The 19,597-nt window shown below is 38.5% G+C and overlaps 2 protein-coding genes across 3 annotated transcripts in view; both read left to right on the top strand.

Annotated features, from left to right (window-relative positions):
* Positions 1-2,735: 2,735 nt before the first annotated feature.
* On the top strand, positions 2,736-4,809 carry LOC146702837 (peptide Y). Its single transcript, XM_085467211.1, has 4 exons — positions 2,736-2,812; positions 3,013-3,200; positions 4,219-4,299; positions 4,568-4,809. The coding sequence occupies exons 2-4, from the start codon at positions 3,013-3,015 to the stop codon at positions 4,590-4,592; spliced, it is 294 nt and encodes a 97-aa protein (XP_085323337.1). The 5' UTR covers positions 2,736-2,812; the 3' UTR covers positions 4,593-4,809.
* A 506-nt stretch (positions 4,810-5,315) lies between these two features.
* mpp2b (MAGUK p55 scaffold protein 2b) overlaps positions 5,316-19,597 on the top strand; it is a 46,419-nt gene continuing 32,137 nt past the window's right edge. The window contains exons 1-2 of one of the 2 annotated variants that reach the window (XM_085465858.1): positions 5,316-5,377; positions 19,426-19,505. In XM_085465858.1, coding sequence (XP_085321984.1) covers positions 19,475-19,505 — 31 coding nt within the window. In that variant the 5' untranslated portion in view covers positions 5,316-5,377; positions 19,426-19,474. Of the gene's footprint in view, positions 5,378-5,579; positions 5,675-19,425; positions 19,506-19,597 lie in introns of those variants that run through there. The other variant, XM_085465859.1, reaches the window with a different exon arrangement.

Here is a 19,597-nt window from a genome sequence, read left to right as displayed (position 1 = left end):
GCAGGTGCTATTATCTTGGCCTTGATGGCAATCCAAACACTTCACCTCTATGCAGGAGCCCAAACTGCTCTTCAGAAGTGCATTAGCTGGGGCTTATTCGACTGTGAAAACTTCACTGTCTGCCCTTTCTCTTATCAGGGGCCTGTTACATTCTTGGTGTTTACTGACAAACATTGCACCAAGCTAATGAGTTTGCCTTATGCATATTGTTGTTTCTTGCCATTGACTTTTATGGGCTTTTGAGAGAGTGCAAAGAGGTTGACCACTGGAGTAGAAATAATAGGATAGCCACTGTTATCTTGGGGAAATGGGTGCTTACAATGAACAGGACAAATATCGGTCATCTTGAATAGTAGACTACTTATTTATTATTTGATCAGTGTAATTTAAGCAGCCTATCCAAGCCCGTCGGGTTGTTAAAAGCTAAGATTTACCAATTTAAATTCCATTTTTGCTATTTTGCGTCAATTTCAGCATCGTTGGTTGTATAAAACACAATTGCCCCTCGCTATCGGTTTGAATTATTGTACAATAATTGCTTAGAAATGGTCAGCGCAATCAACGGGCAATACCACAATCCACTTACAACCTTTATGGCAGGGGAACATCCACTTTAATTTCTTGTTTATTGTCCAAAGCTTTGCAGAGGCTGTCAGGTGGAATTTATGCCTGCGTCAACTTGTTTTTTTGACAAGGGCTTAGGGACAGACAAAGGAAAAACCTTTATTTTTTACAACTCTATAAAACACAGGAGAGAAGAGTTTTCATGACTTCCCTCGGGAGCCGAGTAGGACAAACATGCTCTTATGTTCTACTCTATGATGACAGCATCTCTGATTCATGTATTATCTCACAAGAGCCTTTAAAATGTTACTGCAAATGTTGACTTTTTGATGTATGTATTGTAGTTGTGCTGTAGTTTTGCTTTTCTTGCATTCTGAGGATGATTTGAAAGCATTCTCTGGAGAATTACCTAACGTAATATCTATGTGGCATTGCACATCTGTGTCATGTTTATCCCCGTGTTTAATCCCAACTAATATCATATAATAAGATTCGGGCAAAATGCATGAAAAAAACCAAACAGATTTATGATTGTTTGCTGACTTTGTGAATTTCAAGCTAACCTTTGGGTTGCAAAATCAACAAGGAGTTGCAAGTATCCCCTACAGCTTAATTCATACACAACAATTCAAAAGTGAAAAAATGCAGAGAAACAAAAAACATTTACCATCTGCACACCTCCATCTTGTGCAGCTTGCACACAAACCTCAACAAAGGCACTGCAGGATGCCTTCAGGCATCATGAAGTGAACAGCGAATTGTGAAGATCCAAGATACGCTGGAGCTGCTTCACGGGTCACACACGTGAGCGTTTAACAGTCAGCCTCAGCACTCAGTACCTGAAAGGTATCTTGTAAACACAGTGTTTCGGACAGAGTGACATGACATCCATGCATCACGAAGGTTATGTTATTATTTTCGATGTTTGGTTGGTTCTCCAACACCTCATTAAATCATTTAATTCAAGCATTCACTGAAAATGAAGCACACTGCTGCCACTTACACGTGAGTGCAATGGCCCAAACACTCATGTGTGGCCTATGACCCCTACCCTAACAAAGGTTTTATGGCCATTTGAATAATGCATGCTGCGGTGATTATTCAAAGCAAGCTAAGCATTTTCAGACTAATAATTACACAAGTTAGGACAATTCTAGAAGTCTCTTTTCTTAAAGTAAAGCAGAAATTTCCACAAATCTTTTTTTTTTTAAAATTTGAAGTTTGGCTTCCCAACTCTTATAAGCATGCCATTACTACTTTGTCTAGTCAAATTAAACTCCCAGGTGCCAAAAAAAAGTTTATTAAAAAATAAAAGCAAATAAAAGATCAACTGATATAAACTTTCTGATACTGACAGAATCAGTTAATAAAGATCTTGTGCTCGGCTCAAAAATTATTTTGGGAAATAGACAACAATGTCCGCAAATTAACAATAATATGCCAGGATTTAGAAAGCTTTGATATTTATGAGATTTGTGGTGTTATTGATTTTGATTTTTTTAAACATGCTATTTAAAAAGAGAGAGAGAGAGAGAGAGAGTAGGGGGGAACTCTGGTTTGATGTTAAAGAATTTTCTTTCTTAACCAAGAAAGAAAGTGAAGGGAACTAAAAATGTATGCAGCAGGATTTATAGTTGCATTGCTGCATCATAGAATGAATTCATTCACATAAATGCAAAGAAATACAGAAAGTCTTCCGCTATGGGAACGAGGCAGTGTAACAAAATAACAGTTCACTGAGTAATCGTGAAATAAAGCAGGACTATGTGAGAACAGTGATAGGCTACCGAGTTAATATGTAATGTGTGTTAAAATGTTTTCTCTCACATGTTAAACATTATATATCTCACTTCTATTAACACCATGCTATGGTTTCTAAAGAGCAGTTTGTGCTCTTTTCTATATTGTTGCCCTGATGCGCTGTTCGTGGTGCTGAACACACACTGGCTAATCCAACAGTAAAATCAGCGTCTTTTCCCCATAAACCCAATAAAACTTCAGAATTCAGATAAAAGCCAAATATCGGAACCCAGGCACATAAGTTTAGTCTGAGTTTTTTTTTTTTTCGTGGGGGACATAATTACCCCATTTACACACGGCCACTAAAGCCGGGGGGTGTGGTTAATCGTTAACTCGGTGCGCATCAGATGTCCATCCAGATCATATAAAAACCGTGAACTGAGAGGAGAGAAACAAGAGAGGTGCACTGCCGAGGTGACAGTCAGATCATCAGGAGACAAATCAGACAGTAAGTTATTTCTTACTCTGTTTCTCTGTTGCGTCTTGATTTTTAACTTCACCACAAACAGACACACACACTTCGAAACTTATTGGCACTTTGCGTACTTTCATATAACCTTTGTAATACTCTCTATTCCTGTGAAACAGAGCCTTAGCAGATTTTGCCTTTGATGTGATCGTTCCTTGCTGTTTCTCCTCTCTCCTCAGATGGCCAACACGCTCAGATCGTGGATGATGCTCGCAGCGCTCGTCGTCTGCATCCTGGTGTGTCTGAGCAGTTTTGCGGACGCCTACCCTCCCAAACCAGAGAGCCCCGGGAGCGACGCCTCACCGGAGGACTGGGCCAAATATCACGCAGCCGTCAGGCACTATGTCAACCTCATCACCAGACAGAGGTGAGTCTCTAAAAGAAAGTTAAAGGAGTAGCGAAAACCCGGGTGTGCATCAGGTTGTTTTCTTAAATAAGCTAATATGTCAGATGGAAAAGGTGAGAAAGAAGAGAAGAAGGCTAATAGATGCTGGATAAACTTGTAGGGATGTGGTACCTCTTCATGCTCTGGTTGGATCAGATACAAAGTCTGTCTCCTTTGATGTGAGGGATTAAAGTCTTGGGCTCAAGGACAGGTTTGCAAGGTTTGCCAAATGGGGCATGGAAGCCCTCCCGTTGTGACATGACTCAGTCACGTAAGGTTTGTTCAATACTTTAAATCAAGGCTTTTCAGATGCTGGTGAAGAGTCCAGCTATTTTTCTTTTTCTGCAATCCAGACAGACTGTGATGCTTCTGTTGATACTCCAGATCTTTTAATACACATTCTGGAACACCACAGATTTTTATTCATTTTCCTTGTTTCCTGACAGGTGAAAGTCAAAGCTGAGTCATAAATATTCAAAATTAGATTTTTACATGTCTGGGTGCTTAGGTTTAGTAGATGGATGCTGAGTATAGTCAATAATGTCATTAAAGGTAATTAAAAGAGCTGAATCTACTATTGAACTCAAAGGGCTTAACAATGCAGCCTCTCCTACCTCAAATAAAAGCAGGTTTGCTCTTCAGCGGCCAGGCATTGATTTTCAGTAAAGAGACTTCAGTACTATAGTCAGAGCTGACTGGTATGTTTGCCTTGTTGTACAGTGGGCAGTGAACCTGAAAATCCTCCTTTGCACTCAGACAGCTGCAGAACTGATATGCAGACTGCAGAGACCAAAGAAAGAACAAGCTCTCAGAGACTCAACATGCAGCATTCAGCTGACCTGCCTGGTTCTTATGTTGAAAGTCATAGTGAGGCTCATGGTATCATACCAGAGCACTTGATGAAATGCTAATGCTTAAGAGCAGAGAGAGTTATCACGTGAGTAATAACCTCTAATATTTAGTCGTACTTGTTAAATATGCTGGTGTGGACTTTCTTCAGGTATGGGAAGAGATCAGCCCCTGAGGAGGCAGTGGCCTGGCTGCTGTATGGAGGAAATTCAAACCAAGACACTGAGCCACGGTGAGTAACATGCCATGATGCCTAGAAGAATTTTTTTTAATGTGAAAAAATTGAAATAGGTGTATCAAATTTACTAGGCAGGCTAATAACCAATATTGAATAAGAGCCCCATTACCAGAAAGCAACAGTTAATTAATACTCAGACTAAACCGACTATATTATTGAACTATGAGAAATCTTTTAGCGCTTTTGCAAACCACTTATTAAGATGCAAAAAAAGTTCAAGTAATGTAACCATTTTTTAAAACTATCTCTCTTTTCTTAACAGTTCTGACTACGTTGACCAGTGGTAAACACAAAATCCCACACTACCAAAACATCCTCAAGAAGCAACCTGCTTGGGATCCAGTGATGCCATATGTTTAATTATATGATAAGCATGTATGTCTATTTGCTTCACTATGTTTGTTTGCCCTTCTAAGTACATGTAATAATTCTTCTCCCAAATGTGTAAATAATTTGTATCGAAATCAAATTTACAATAAACACCTCTGTGAATTTAAAGTATTACACCGACCAACGTGTGCTTTTGTAATCCTGCATTGTTATTATTATCATTATTATTATTAGTTGTAATAGTGGTGGTAGTAATAGGAGGATGGGAGTAAGAGTATTTGTAGCAGCTGCACTGTAACTGCAATGACTTTGATTGCCGCTAGGTGTCACTATATAACTAGAAAACGCACATTTCCAAGTTCTGCTCTCCTATTGCTGCTCGTGCATGGGTTCACATCGACGGCAGTGGACAGGCTTTAACTTCACACAGGGGCACGAGCCCAAAACACGCGTTTGCCATCACAAAGCCTTCTTGGACGTCCTTTGGAGGGGAAACAAGACCGGCAGCCTACTGGCTTTTAATCAATGGATCCATTTCTATTAGCACGCGAGCCCTTTTATGTGCTGTCTCGTTAAAGATAGCAGTTTGTGTGGGTAGCTGCTGGTTTTGTGAAAGTGACTGCACAGAGGGGGGAAAAAGGCTGCCGAGCTCCAGCAACTGTCAGTCTGATATCTCACACCTTCTTCGTCTTCTTCCTGCATCTCATATCGAGAGGGCGTCCGGATAAAGGTGACCGGGCAGGTGAGCACCTCATCCTGTGGTTTATTATTATTTTTCACGCGGTGTTTAGTTTTTAGCGGCAGTGGGTAGTATTAATACCGTTAATCGAAGCAAAGCCTTTCCCAGCGGCATAGTCTACCTTCCCCACTCGCCAGGTGTCTACTGTTACAGGCTACGTTCAGTCTTCATTACCCCGTTCTTGTCATTAAAGCTACCCTACCCTCTACAAAGAAGTCCAGCTATTTCACTCCTTGTCTTTATGAGCGCTTCCGAGGAGGAGAGACCGTGCTGCCATTAGGAATTCCTGTTAAAATCCAGGTAATGTCGTGGAGTCGTTTCTCGAGGTTACGCCCATTCGCTTGAGGAGGCGGGGGGGGGGGCTAATGCAATTTTTATTGAGCTAGCCTAATTGGCCTCAGGCTACACGCTATTTGCTTCTGTGTAAAGTCAGAACAGGCAAACAGTATTGCTCTGTATGGCAACCCTAGGCAGAATTATTGTCTTTTTTTGTACAATGAAATGATTTGTTGGGAACATTGGTAACATACTGGATTCGATGCTATTGCGCATGCCCGTATAGTGGGGATAAGTGCAGGTGTTTGAGCGCGTGAGGACTACCCAACTAACAATACGCCTGATTTGTAAATAAAGAGCAATAAGAGAGAAGATAGACAATAAAAGGTTCATTTGGGCATAGAGCCGCAAAGTAATCTATAATGTGAAATATTTTCGTTATATTAGTCTAAAAAGTACTGCTAGTGTCTTCAATTTAAAAACATTAAAGTGACCTTTGTTTCTGATTTAGCCTGCACATTATTATTATTATTATTATTATTATTATTATTATTATTATTATTATTATTATTATTCCTTTAAGTAGAGGCAATGACCATTGCTATTTATTTTACCTCTAAATTAAAATGTAGCAAAATATATAACTACCCCATTGTGTTTAATGATTTTGCCTAAAAGTGTGCCTTCTTTAAAATGTATCTCAGATTGTTCTTCAACAATTTGTAGCTAACAGAGTTTGTCTGATTTATAGATTAGAGGCGTTTTGGTTTGTTTTGATGACAATAAGATTGGATATCCAAAAATTTGACCAAGGTTTTTATTTATTAATCAGCGTTTTACGACATTAATGTTTAAAGATGCACTCACTGAAACAAGCATGCATTTGACCGATGTTTATCTTTTGTCCTATGTCCTTTGCCGTATCATCCCTCATACCTGTATGTCAGCTTGCCTCATGTTTCCTGAGATTTCTGGTGTTTGGGGTCCCTGCTCTGCAAATATTTGGACTTTCTGTATTCACTTTGAGCTGACAGCTTTAAATTTGATTTGAGTCTTTGTTTCCTGAGTCCTGCATTTGGATCCATAATCTACTAAAGAGCTTTTTTACTGGGATTAAAGAAACTTCTGCCTTCTTATCAGTTTTATTTTGGAAGTGTGAGGTTTACCATAAATTTCCCAGCTTTGGGGATTGACTAGAAGACTGGCAGTTGTGGCTCCACTTCGACAGAAAGATTTCCAAAGGAGTTCTTTAATCATTTAGCAGCTTTGCTTTAAACTTTTATTTATTTTTTTGTTGTTTATATAAAGTGAGAATGTCTCCCGCAAGAAAAATGTGAATAAATGTAGCTCTAGGCATTGATTTAGATCAGGAGAAAAATGTCAGCATGCCATAGCCTCGATTTAGTGCATAAACAAACTCTAATCCTTTTGTATTACTCAAACTTTCAGGAGGATTCAAAGAGCTACGTGTGAGTCACAACCAAATACAATAAAAAGTTATTTTATGATACATACAGAATACTCTTAGTCAAACCACCTTCAATGATTCTCAACTGTGACTCTGTTCAGCTTACTGCTTTCACAGCCCCAGTGGTGAATTACTGCATCAACTAGGAATTCTAATCAATTGTAGCAGGCTAAAAGAAAGGCCCCATCCCCGCTTGATTCCACAGGGAGATTAATGAGTCGTGGTTCACATAGCCTCAGCATCTTTTCCCAACCTCTATTCATAAGAAATGACCTGCTCATTACTCTCTACCTGCCACCTCAGCCCCTCCGGCACCAGGCGGCAACTTGCAAAGCTTTAAAAGGGAGCCAAAGTGAAAGTGCCAAAACCTACAGTCACTAGAATCACCACTTGAGGGTGGCTGTAAGAGTGAATCCCTATGGACCCCCCGTGTAAATGCCTAATTTAACAACAGAAATAAATATGTTCACATCTCGGTAAAAAAAAGGTGGACTAGTCGTCTGCTAGGCTACCTGTACTAGACCTCTCTTTTGGAGGACAGAATGGTAGTGCAATGTTCAATTTGAAAGGGTTTTTCTATCAGAACATAATAAAAAGTCATCTGTTCTTTTGCAGGTCCAAATACAACCTCGTGAACAACACATGACATAAAACACATCATTACTTATTTAGCAAAACTGAATACATCCTTCCTGCTTCCATAGGAATTAATGGCATAAATACCAGTCAGGTGCTGCCTTTGATTAAGTAATAATCAGTAAGTTTGATCATCTTTATAAAAGCAAAGGTGTTTGCAGTTTGGCTGGTCTAGAGCATTCAGGTGTGTTTTACCATAAATGCAAGGAAGAAAGATATCAGGCAGTATGTTAGGAAAGCAATGGTTGTCTTCTTGATAAAGAATTTGAAATTTATAATTCTACACATGGAGCAAATTCAGAATAATTGCCAATCTTCCTAGGCATAGCCATCCCAACAAATTCACCTGAAGGTCAGATACTGCAATGCTCAGAGAAACTGCAAGGACCAACCAACTAAGCACTGGAGGTCAGATAGATGTCCAGATCATGTCTATATTGGGTACGGCGGTCCAAACTAAGTCTACAATTTCGACGTCCAGCCATGACCCAACTTAGACGTCAATATGACGTTCAACATTTGAACTTTGTTCTGCATTCCTTCACACATAACTGTTACTGAACAAAAAACATGGCCTCCACCCGCTGGAAACATGTGGCTACATAGTCTATAGAAGCAAAAATAACTTAACCCGCACATGGAGATCGTACGAACGACAACACTAGACGTCCCCTTCAGTGGACCAAAATTAGACGTGCAAAAATGACATATAAAAGATGTCACTACAACGTCACATTGGGGAAGAGTGGGCCAAAATTCCTCCATAATGATGTGAGAGACTGATAAAGTCATGCGGAGAATGATTACTTCACATTATTTTGCTAAAAGTGGTTCTACAAGCTCTTGAATCATGGGGTGTACTTAGTTTTATCACACTCTGCTTCTGCATTTAGATTTCTCTTAGGAAAGAGTGTACTTCCTTTTTCACATGACTGTACCCGTTGGCTGTGTTTACTAAAGCTGTTTTCACACTACTGTTGATGAAGCAACTAGTCATTTTTAATGAAAGCTGCTGAAATGAAGAGACAAACCGAAACATTACAAAGCTGGCGTCAGATGTTGTTAGCGTACTCCAGAGCTGTACTAAAAGTATCTGTATTGCGCTGTAATTTTAATATTTTTACGCATGCCATACTGTATTGTGTTATACTTGATAAATGCTGATATTAGTCAGACTAATGTAAGTTATTTTGTGTAAAACATTTGGGATCAATGAAACGCCCACAATTATATTCCATCACGACAAAAAGAAAAAGTGATCCTTTAATGAAATCCAGCCAGGGTGCTGATTGTTAAAGCTCCCCCTGGGTAGCTCACAGCACTTTGCCTAAGCCCTTTACCCTTTCACTGATACATACATGACATTTAAGTCTAATTACAATCTCTGTCACCAGAGAGAAAAGGAAGACTCGTAACACTTAAACCACAGGTTTTCAAATGATATGCAGTGATTGCACTCAATTGTAGTCATGTTGCTTTAAAATAGAAAATTGGTTGTTTTTTGGGGGGTTTTGTGCAAAGCAGCATAAAGCCAAATACAAAGCAAAAGACAGAGGAGATAATGAACTTAATTGAACTATTTGAGAATCACAAACTGTCTCGTGGCAGAAATGGCCATGGGGTCTGAAAGCTGTTAGCTGATTGTTAATCATTTACCATCTACAATTAGATTTTTAAAGCCCCGTTAAGATAAAGTTTCATTATCAACCTCAATCTCTTCAACGGAAAACTACATCTGGTGTTCTTTTCCATGTTGTTTCTTCATGCAGCCAAACTGTTGTGCACTGGGTGTATTAGTATGCATGTGGGGAGCAGAGAACACTTTTATTTTGAATCACTCAACAATGATTTAAACTGGTTTTCAGTTTAACTTTTCCTTCAAAAGACCTCCACACACTATCATGATATGTATCAGTATTTGTAAGTTGAAAGTTAATATGATCACCAGAAGGTGATGTTAAGGACACTTCTTCCATTTCTTTCAGGAAAGAATGAACATACCAATGTTCTCCTAGAAGATTTCATGAGACCTGCTAAGCTATAATATGTTTTTTCTGTAAGAATAATCAAAATGAATCTATGTCGGTGAGAGAACTTAAAAGTTTTAAAGTATGCTTGTTTGAAGTTGTATTGCAGTGCTTTTAGCAGCAGATGTTACAATTTCATCACATCTTAAGGAGTCAGCACATAAAGCCACTACCGTGTGATAGCATATCAGTAGTGGAAAGTGAAGATAGAGCACTGGCCAGAATTTAATTAAACATATATCAGGTCATATTTGTTTCTTTGCAAGTAATTCATTTATACTTGCTACTTTATACAAATAATTTAAATAATGCATATAGCTTAATTGTTGTTTATAAGCTTGAATGTATCTTGTTGAAATCAGATTACATACTAATAATTATTTTCATACCTATATCTCGTATTCTTACAGCTCCCTGCTTTAGTTTACTTTATTTATTATTTTTATCTTGGCTGCATGTCGTAGGCCGGGGGAAACAACATTTTGATCCTGTGTATGTTCTGTGCAGAATTGACAATAAAGTTGACTTTGAGTTTTCCATTTTTCTATGCGTACTTATTGGTCTGGTTTGTAATGATCATAAAATGAGCGTTGGCGTGTGCTCATCATTAGGTTTATTTATAGCATAATAATGTCATAAGCTAGGGTCATGGCCGGTTGTGTCATTAATGTTATATTGATTACTTTTACATGTACAAACTGATAAAGAAAGAACATCATGAAATGCAAAATGATGGGAAAGCTTGAAATATCACTTTGCTACACACTTGTAGCACTTGTATCCTGTCAAAAGGTGCTGATCATCATCTTATTAGTCATTAGACTCCCACGTTAGGAAGGTGTGGTTGGGTAATATGGTCAGTGCTGTGACACAGTGATTCCTCAGCTCAAACACTTGTATTTGGTGGTGAATGCGATTAATTTGTTCTGGATAGGATTGAAACTCTCATTATTGTGAAGCATAGTCAAACAATGATTACAAAACTGCTTTCTTCAGTACGTCAAACATTGAAATAATGTGTGAGTTTTGATGGATCATGAGTCAGAAGAGCTACTACGTCACTGACATTTTGGTTTTTATTAAACAGACTGCTGCTCCTGGTATTCCAATGCTAGCATTACACAGTAGTGGAAATATATGGAAGGCTAAAGTTATTTCAAGATTGCAAAATATCAGATATTTTTATTAGCTCCAAAATATGTGATGTCATTGTGCCTTTAAAGTGTGATTTGTACATTATAAAGCACATATAATACACTGACTCTATGTGGAAAACACAGAAACATACACATATTAGTGAAATTGCACTTATGTTTTTTTAAAGACAAGCAGGGCTTTTCATCGTCTGTTTTTTAGATGAATGGCCCATTAATGTTCCGAGAATGTGCTTGTTTTTATTTACACTAAAAGATAGGGAACATTGTTGGAGTTTATTATTACTGTTACTATTATTAGCCCACTTTAAATCAAGTTTGACTTCATATGAAGCAATAACCTTGAGTTTAATATTCCTCTGGAGAGTTATTTTGGGGTAAACTGTGCCTCCTATATAAATAAATGAGAAAAGACCCATAACTTTTGTTTTGTCCAGCGAAATCCAGCTAAATATATTTAAGTTGTGTGGTGACTTTGTCCAAAAAGCAGGCTTAAATATCCTATTTTTTCCTCATCTGGTTCATCCCAACAGTTTACTTAACTAATCTCATGCTAATTCACATTAGATATACAATAAAAATAACAGTACAGCCACCTAAAGTTTTTTACAGTCTACTTTTTAGTTGTTTTTTGAACAGATCAATAGTAAAATCTAAACTAAAAAGCCCCAAAGATAACCAAAAGCTCCTTCTCTTTTATGACACATGGTACTACATATCCTTGAATTGAGATGTCTATTCGAAAGATATAATGCTGCTAAGGTATGACATTCAATTGTCCCGATTGACTACATATTTTACAAAGTTTAAAGAAATATCTCCAGACTTTTACAAATGTATTTGTTTTTTCTTTCAGTATAAATGTCATTCTTCCTGTTAGAAGGTCAAGTATAATTTGTGTTTTGTGAAACATGGCTGATAATATTTTATCCCCAGCACAATGTTATTAGCTTTTTGCATTTAAAAGACAATTTTCAATGATGTCCAGTTTTTAATTACCGTTGTCTTTCTGTATACAAAGCAAGCAGAGGTAGCACTGGGTCTAATTAACACTTTTTTTTTTTTTACATTGCTCCCCTCCTAGAATGTTTCAATTAGAGATGTAACAACTGTCGTTTTCTTGGCTGATTCCAGCTTCTGATGTTTATTTATTTATTTATTTATTTTGTACACATGACCTGCCAATAGCAATTTCTGCCAATTTCATTTTTCTTTGTAAGAGCTATAACTGACCGGATAGGCAACCCCCCCCCCCCCAAAAGAAAATAAAATAAATTAAAGAAATGATTAAACTTAACAATCTTCTTAAACTGCTGTAGGTTACAGGAACTTCTCTTGCTTAAACAACTGGAAAAAAGCGCTCTGCTAATGAAAAAAGATACCAATAACTAAATAAATATAAGCTGCTGTACGCCCACCTTTACCTGACATATTTTACCCTATCAAACAAAAGCAGGTCCAACTGATTTATATAACAAAACAGCTGTCGGGTACATACATTATTTTTCAGTATGCTTATAACTTCATTAGATAACATGTCACCAATACTTTTCTCTTTTTCACTCATAATTATTTTGATCCTTTGCTCATACCGAGGCTCTTGGCTAGCTTTAGCCACTTCTTTGTTCATGTCTTTAAAATGACCATGTTCAGTTGTGCAAAAGCTTGTCTCATTAGGTTTCTGTATTTCAGGTCCCCCCACAGTTTACTTTGGTCAAGTTTGTGTCACGGTGAGGCTCTATCATGCTAGTGACATTTTAGCGTGTGGGTGCGAGTATGCATGCCGTGATTTCCGTGTGCTGCATGCGCACGTGTTGTGTAGACATGAAACAGACTTTTAATTGTAATTATAGGAAGCCGACTGGCTGCCCGCCTGTCTGGGAAAACTGACCGATCCAGTCCCTGGCCGGTTGATCGGTGCATTTCTCATTCGAATCCATTAACCTGCATCTTTACAACAGCAACAAGAAACATAGATATCTTCTGTCACTAAACAACTGACTGTTGTGAAGCCCAGCTGCATGCATGTGTGAGTGCGACAACATGATTGACTCAAACAGTATGTTTCTTTGTTTGGCTGGCTCTTTGTAGTAATGGCTGTTATGTAATTGTCCCATAGATTTATTTGTGGTTTGTTTTGGTGTCATGTGTCCTTTACAAGCTTAATTTTGGCTGGTGAGATCTGTCAAAATGTATTTCCAGGCTGTTGTGTGAATACTTTTGAAATATAAAGCTAATCTGAAATCATTTCCACAGACAAAGAGCAAAGCTGAGTTGAAGTGTAGCTCAAACACTGTAATAGACCCAATTTTAGCTCCAACTTATTATTATTTTACGCATTTTCCCTTGTTGCCATGGCAAAGCACCGGGGAACAGAAAAAGAGCTGCTCACGGTTGTCTTGGATACGACAGTTTTCCCTTGTAAAGTAATGAGAGGAGCTGAACCTGTGGGAGCACAGGGTTATTTTTAGGCGTGACGCCAGCCTGCATGTGTGGATTAAGACTTGTTTGGTTGCTGGTGCTTGTGTGCTCGCATGTGTATCTGTATGTGCGAGCATGTGTGCAGGCTTTAATGCAGCCTCACTGTGAGAACACCTCAAGGCGTTTTACACTTGGCGTACAAACACCTGAGCCGCTGCTTGTGTCATTGCTCCAGGCCAAAGTGTCCTGGAGCGTGCAATTTCAGGAAAATTGGACACAGGCTTTCTTTGCAGTTGTATGCCATATATCTGCAAGCACTACCTTAAAGGAAATGGAGTTAATAATAAATTTATCACAGTGCATTGGGTTCACACAAGTGTAGGCTTACAGTCTGCGCAACAAAGAATTCCCTGAATGCAGAATTAAGAATTCCCTTCAACTCTAGGGATATTTTTAACTGACCTTTGCCCTTTTTATTCTGTGTTGCAGCAATCTCCAGAATAATGTTGTTCCACTGGAAATGTTGAGTAAGCTATATTAAAATGAATATAATTTTTTGTGTACGTCGACCACAAGAACCAAACCTGCTGCTGGCCTCTTGTTTTGGTGAACTGACAGTTGATGTAGAGATGATAGCAGGCCGGCAAATGTGATGTCATGACAGCTGCTCTCTTCCTGCAATACAGTGAGCAAGATGGAGATCTGCATGAGCGTGTGTGTGTGAGCTGACTAATGCGGACCCAGCGGGAAAAACCACTCAGAGAGCAGAGATAGTTTAGATGCTGCGATACAGTATTACAGTGGAGACACACTGACCCACAAGCTGCATGCAGGGTCTCTTGTAGCTTGTAGTAGAAAGGCAGTTAGCGAGAAATGCTAATTTTGAACAACTTCACCCTTAATGTTATTTTTGAGAAATACCTATTTTATCCTTGATTGTAGAGCTTGATTACTGGTTACATGTAACAGGCTATTCTCTCTGAAAATGGCACCAATTACCAAGAAAATGCCTTGGCTGGTTATGACCGCACCATCATTGACTCTCGACTAATTTACCCTATTAATATTACAAAAGGCAGAATAGCAGAGCAAAAAGCTCAAAGGGTTCGGTTCTCTTCCCGGCATCCTGTCCTTCCAACCCTCCTGGTGTGTTGGTATCTTGCATGGCCAAGGTCTGCTGCAGTCGGCTTTGACTTCTTAGCTGCTGTGTGGTCTTTGCATACTTTTAACAAGTGCCGTCATTTCTCAGTGCAAACATGGGATGCCTCGGATAAGCTTGGGGGGCTTGGTATGTGGTATTAAGGACCTGATCCACTCGGATCAGAGTTTTGCAAAAGCCATGAGTTCTTTAGCATCTAAGAATGTGTTTTACTGTTACACTTTTAGAAACAAGGCCTGTAGGTGTTCCCATCAGAAGTGCAAAGTATAAAAAAAATTACAAAAATTAAAAAACAAGTGAGAAAAAAAAGGGAAATTTAACCATCTAAATAAAAGATTCAGGGGAAAAAATGATCAATTACAAATCCCAGTAAACGAAACAGGATACACAGGCTGGTTAATTAATATCTCAGCCCCAAATGTCACATTTTAGTCGATAACAGAGAGGGACTCTCAACCATATTTCAATTTAATAATTAATTGGTGGACACAGGCTTTTCAGTTAAATGCCATTAGAAAGGACAGTGTAAAGCTTCTGGTAGTGATGTTAACTTTCGGTTGTGTGAATATTGGGACCCCAGTAGCTGAAAATATTGAGATTTCTAACCTGTGTTTGACATTGTAAAGGGGGTGTATTTAAACCTAACTGACAGCAGAACTCAGCAGAAAACTAAGTAAAAATAAAAAATTCAAAACTTCTAATGAGGTGGAAATGAATGAATTATTCAGAAGAGAAATAAGCTAGAACAGTGGAACCCCGACTTACGAAATTAATTCGTTCCCGAGAGTCAAAGATTTCGTAAGTCGAAGCACCCATCGCGCCTTTTGAGTGAACGATAGACTATAGGCTAATTGCTAACTGCAACAACAATACGTCGTTCAAGTGGAACAGCGAAGTGCAAATACGAAAGCCAAGGGGTTGTCACATGATTCGGAAGGCATTGTGGGCATTGTGTGCATTCTGGGCTCAGCCAATCAGAGCCAGCGGATTTTGTTACACAGGCATTTTGTTGTAACTCGGGCAGAAATATTGCCGTTAAGTGCCTTCGTAACTTGAGTTTTTCGTTAAATGGGGTATTCGTAAGTCGGGGTTCCATTGTTTAACCTTTAATTTAAGGTTAAACAATGTTTACAGTTATAGTGAAGGGAATTTGTGGATTTGAGTTATATCAGTTATTATTGGGACAATTATCGGGCAGGCATTATACTTGTTTAGTGCTGACTTAATATATTTTTTATATTTTTTCACTTTTCAAAATGATTCTTTTCAATTGTGTTCCTCAGGGTTTAAGAGGTATGAGTGAGGGGATCCACCTTCCTCTTGATTCTTTAGTATCACTACTTGCAGGTCTAAGTAGGGCAGATCTTAAAGTTTGTAACTTTTTTTGTGATGGCAAGACAAAAGAGGGTCTGATAAAGAGGTAACACAAGGTAACACAGATTAAGCATAAGATTCTGACCACAAACAGTTAATAACACTGATTAACTTTTCATCATGGAACCTTTTAGCGGGTCGGTATGTTAGAAAGTGAAAATTTTGTCCTCGAAGTTGATGTGTTAGAAACAGGAAAACAGTGACGGATTTAACGAGTTTGAAAAGCGCCAAATTGTGATGGCTAGGCGTCTGGGTCAGACCATCTCCAAAACTGCAGCTCTTGTGGGGTGTTTCTGGTCTGCAGTGGTCCAAGGAAGGTACATAGCATACTCACTATGCCTTCTAATGATACTGCCTAGGGGAAGCATGTATAGTGTAAACAGAATTGGTCCTAGCACCGAACCCTGTGTAACTCCATAATTAACCTTAGTGTGTGAAGAGGACTCTCCATTTACATGTACAAATTGGAGTCTATTAGACAGATATGATACAAACCACTGCAGCACAGTACCTGTAATACCTACAGCATGTTCTAATCGCTCTAATAGGATATTATGGTCAACAGTATCAAACGCTGCACTAAGGTTTTTAGAGGGAGATTCAGCTGTGTGCTAAATCTGCAGCTATGAAATCATCCAATCACAGAATAGATATGATTCATTGGAGCTTCTTCCTTAATACTGTCATCAACAATATTCATATGAATCACAAATCCAGAGAACAGTCCTTTTAGTGAGCAAAAGAATAGATTTGTTTCTCACCGAGTCAATAAAAATAGCTTAATACTTTAAATACAAAATGTAATAACTTTGTGATGAGATTGATTTGTAGGTTTAAATTTGTGATACTACTTGAAGAAGGGTTATATAGCGATATAAAAACTATAAAAGGGAGGAATAATGTCAGATTTGAAATAGATTATCAAGCTACGTCTTTCAGTGGTTAATTTGAAAGTATTTCAGAATAAGGCTTTTTATTGTCTTCTTTTCATATTAAACCACAAAATTGTGGTTTAATATGAAAAAACACAAAACTTAACATAATTGCTAAGTAATTGAGCAGACTGCTAAATGAATTGGTATATTCAGATAAAATTGATGTCATACGAAAAAATTATTTTTTGTACTCTGTGACGATTATTGAAGATCCTTTTTTTCATCCAGCCCTTGTGTACTGCTCCTCAGATCAAATACTGCCCTCCAGTTATATTCAATCCACAAAGAGGAATGAGACAAGACCTTTGTCCGTGCAGTCAAGCAATCTAATGAGAATATTTTCCATCTGTGGTTCATTATTATGTAAATTACTTTCAAATATACAGTTTTGGACACTTCTGGTATCATTACACGTTAGAATTAAGTTAAAATACACCCAGGAACAATTACTAACCGCAAAAAAATAAAAACTGCAAAAGCTTTTCTCTAAAGGCCAGTTACATTCAGTTGGGTTTTATTATTCCAGATGTGATATGATATGGCATGTCTGGGGACAAAGAGAAGTAGATTCATTACATAAGGCAAGTATATATGGCCAAAGACCACAGACAGAATCAAAACACGCGGCCCAGTGGAACCAGTCGAACTAATAAAAGCATAATGATATTCAGCAGTTTGGTATCATTAGTATATCCAAACAAATCACTCTGACACTTATTCAGATGGAAGAGGTAGGTGTGGTGGTAACACAGTAATCCCAAGCTCCCTATATTTTGGTAGATCATGGTTTTTATTGCAGCGTATGCCTTCGAAGTAGGCCAAAAAGCACAGTGGGGTCACATTAATAGTTAATAAGCTGAATTTTCAATCTGTGCCCTGGGATATGTTGATAAAATGCTGAGGCACAAAACTGCAGACGATATCTGAGCAAATATGATTTGGGAATATTTTGATCTCAGTGCAGAGAATGAAATGAGTAAGATTAGATACCGCTGGGCTTAAAGACATCTTTATGTTTGTGCTCACTGACAACTGATGGGCTACAAGAAACTGCTCTGAGTATCTTTGTTATTGGAAATTTCAACCTAAGGGGAAGTTAAAAAATATCATTTGCTCAGTAGTGGTAAAAGATAAAAGTTTTTAGCTCATCCAGCTGAAGGACAAATGAGCGAGGCATCCAACATCCGTCTGTTCGTCCATCCATAGTTGACAGGAATCGCAACTCCTCTTTGAGTATGGGTCTGATTTTAGTAGACTGATCTGGTATTATTCTGGTATTTATTTATGCACACACACAAAAAGGTAGACGTAGCCACTGTGACATTACTACCTCAGCATCAGCATTATGGCCACACTGTCTTGGGTCTTTGGTACCAGAACTGATTAGATTTAGATGGCATTGCTCCAAGGACCTTATGGATGCATCTCACAGATTCAGATACTGATTACAAATAAAATAGAGACTGCAGACTTCTCAGACTGACTGTTAGTGCAGTCAGTGATGTACACAGATCCAAAAGGCACCAAACCCCAAACCCAGTTCAGAGGTCCAGTTTGGTCATTTGAGTTAGTTTGGGTGAAGCCTATCAGAGAGCTGAAAACTTCCTGGAAGCTGCTGCTTGAATTTCTTTTAATTTTTTTGTAACCCTGACAGAAAACATTCATAATGTAGCATTTTTTTGAAAATAAGCATCATCCCATCCATGTGACAATAAGGCTAACATGGGATTTTTATGTTGCCAGACACAGACATTTACCCTGCGGTGACATTGCTCGCTTTTGACCACTACAGCATTTATTCCACTAAGGATAGCTATTGTCATGACAACCAGGAATTAGCATCCTTGAATAGTGCTGCCTGTCTCCTATCAGCAACGCTCTCTTCTTCCTCACCATTGTTCCCTCTCTCTTTAACTCCCTTGCATACGTTTTAGTTTCCTCCTGCCTTTTCTCCTCCGCTTACATTTTCAGTTTCTCTATAGACACGATTCCCATTCATTGTTCTGCTGAGTTTATGTTCCCCCTCATTCGCCATGTCATTTATTTACTTTTCACTGTTTGTATTTTCACAAATTCTCCATGACTTGAGGAGCCAATTTTAGATCCCAGAACAATAGATCGTTAATCCTGCAGTCTTCTGCCTGTGACGCTTGTTACGTTTTCATGACGATAAATGGATCAATTAGAGTCAGCAGAGATCCTCACTAAGCTAGTGATAACTGGCCTTGCTGAACCCACTTACAAAGTCTTTCCAACTGTTGCTAATGGTATTCCCAACAGATACAATGGCTAAAATTGTTTAGACGTTACCAGGGCAACTAGCTGTTCTGTTTTTAGGTCTTAATAAAGTTAAATACCAATTACCCTGTGTGGGAGCTTGTTAGTGTGAATGTTTAGTCCATTGACTGCGCTTGTGCCAGAAAGGGATTTGTACACTAAGTCTTCTCCCGATCACTCAGTGTTGAGCTTCAACCTAACAACACAACTTTACCCTCCGTCGCTTATTTCATTCCTAATTCTAACCCAGCAGTGGGATAGATAAAGGTTTTCGTTTTTTAATGCATCTACCTTCTCGTTTTGCACTCTCTTTTTTTATTGCAGTTGACCTAACAAGTCTTGTGGAGGATACTCAGAAGAACCAGTTTCTAAAATGCCCGTGGCCACATCCAGCTCTGACTCGGGTAAGTGTCTCGGTCTCGCTGTGAAGATTGCGCATGCTTGCGTGCGTGTGTGAGTGAGTGAGTGAGATATTGAGAGGAAGAGATTGGTTAGT

This window comes from Copadichromis virginalis, linkage group LG8, assembly GCF_057382275.1.
Source record: "Copadichromis virginalis isolate Kocher_CV1m ecotype Utaka linkage group LG8, C_Virginalis_male_GT1.1, whole genome shotgun sequence".
NCBI lineage: Eukaryota > Metazoa > Chordata > Actinopteri > Cichliformes > Cichlidae > Copadichromis > Copadichromis virginalis.
The sequence above is the reverse complement of the archived record's forward strand: the minus strand, read 5'-3'. Positions and strand labels throughout refer to the sequence as shown.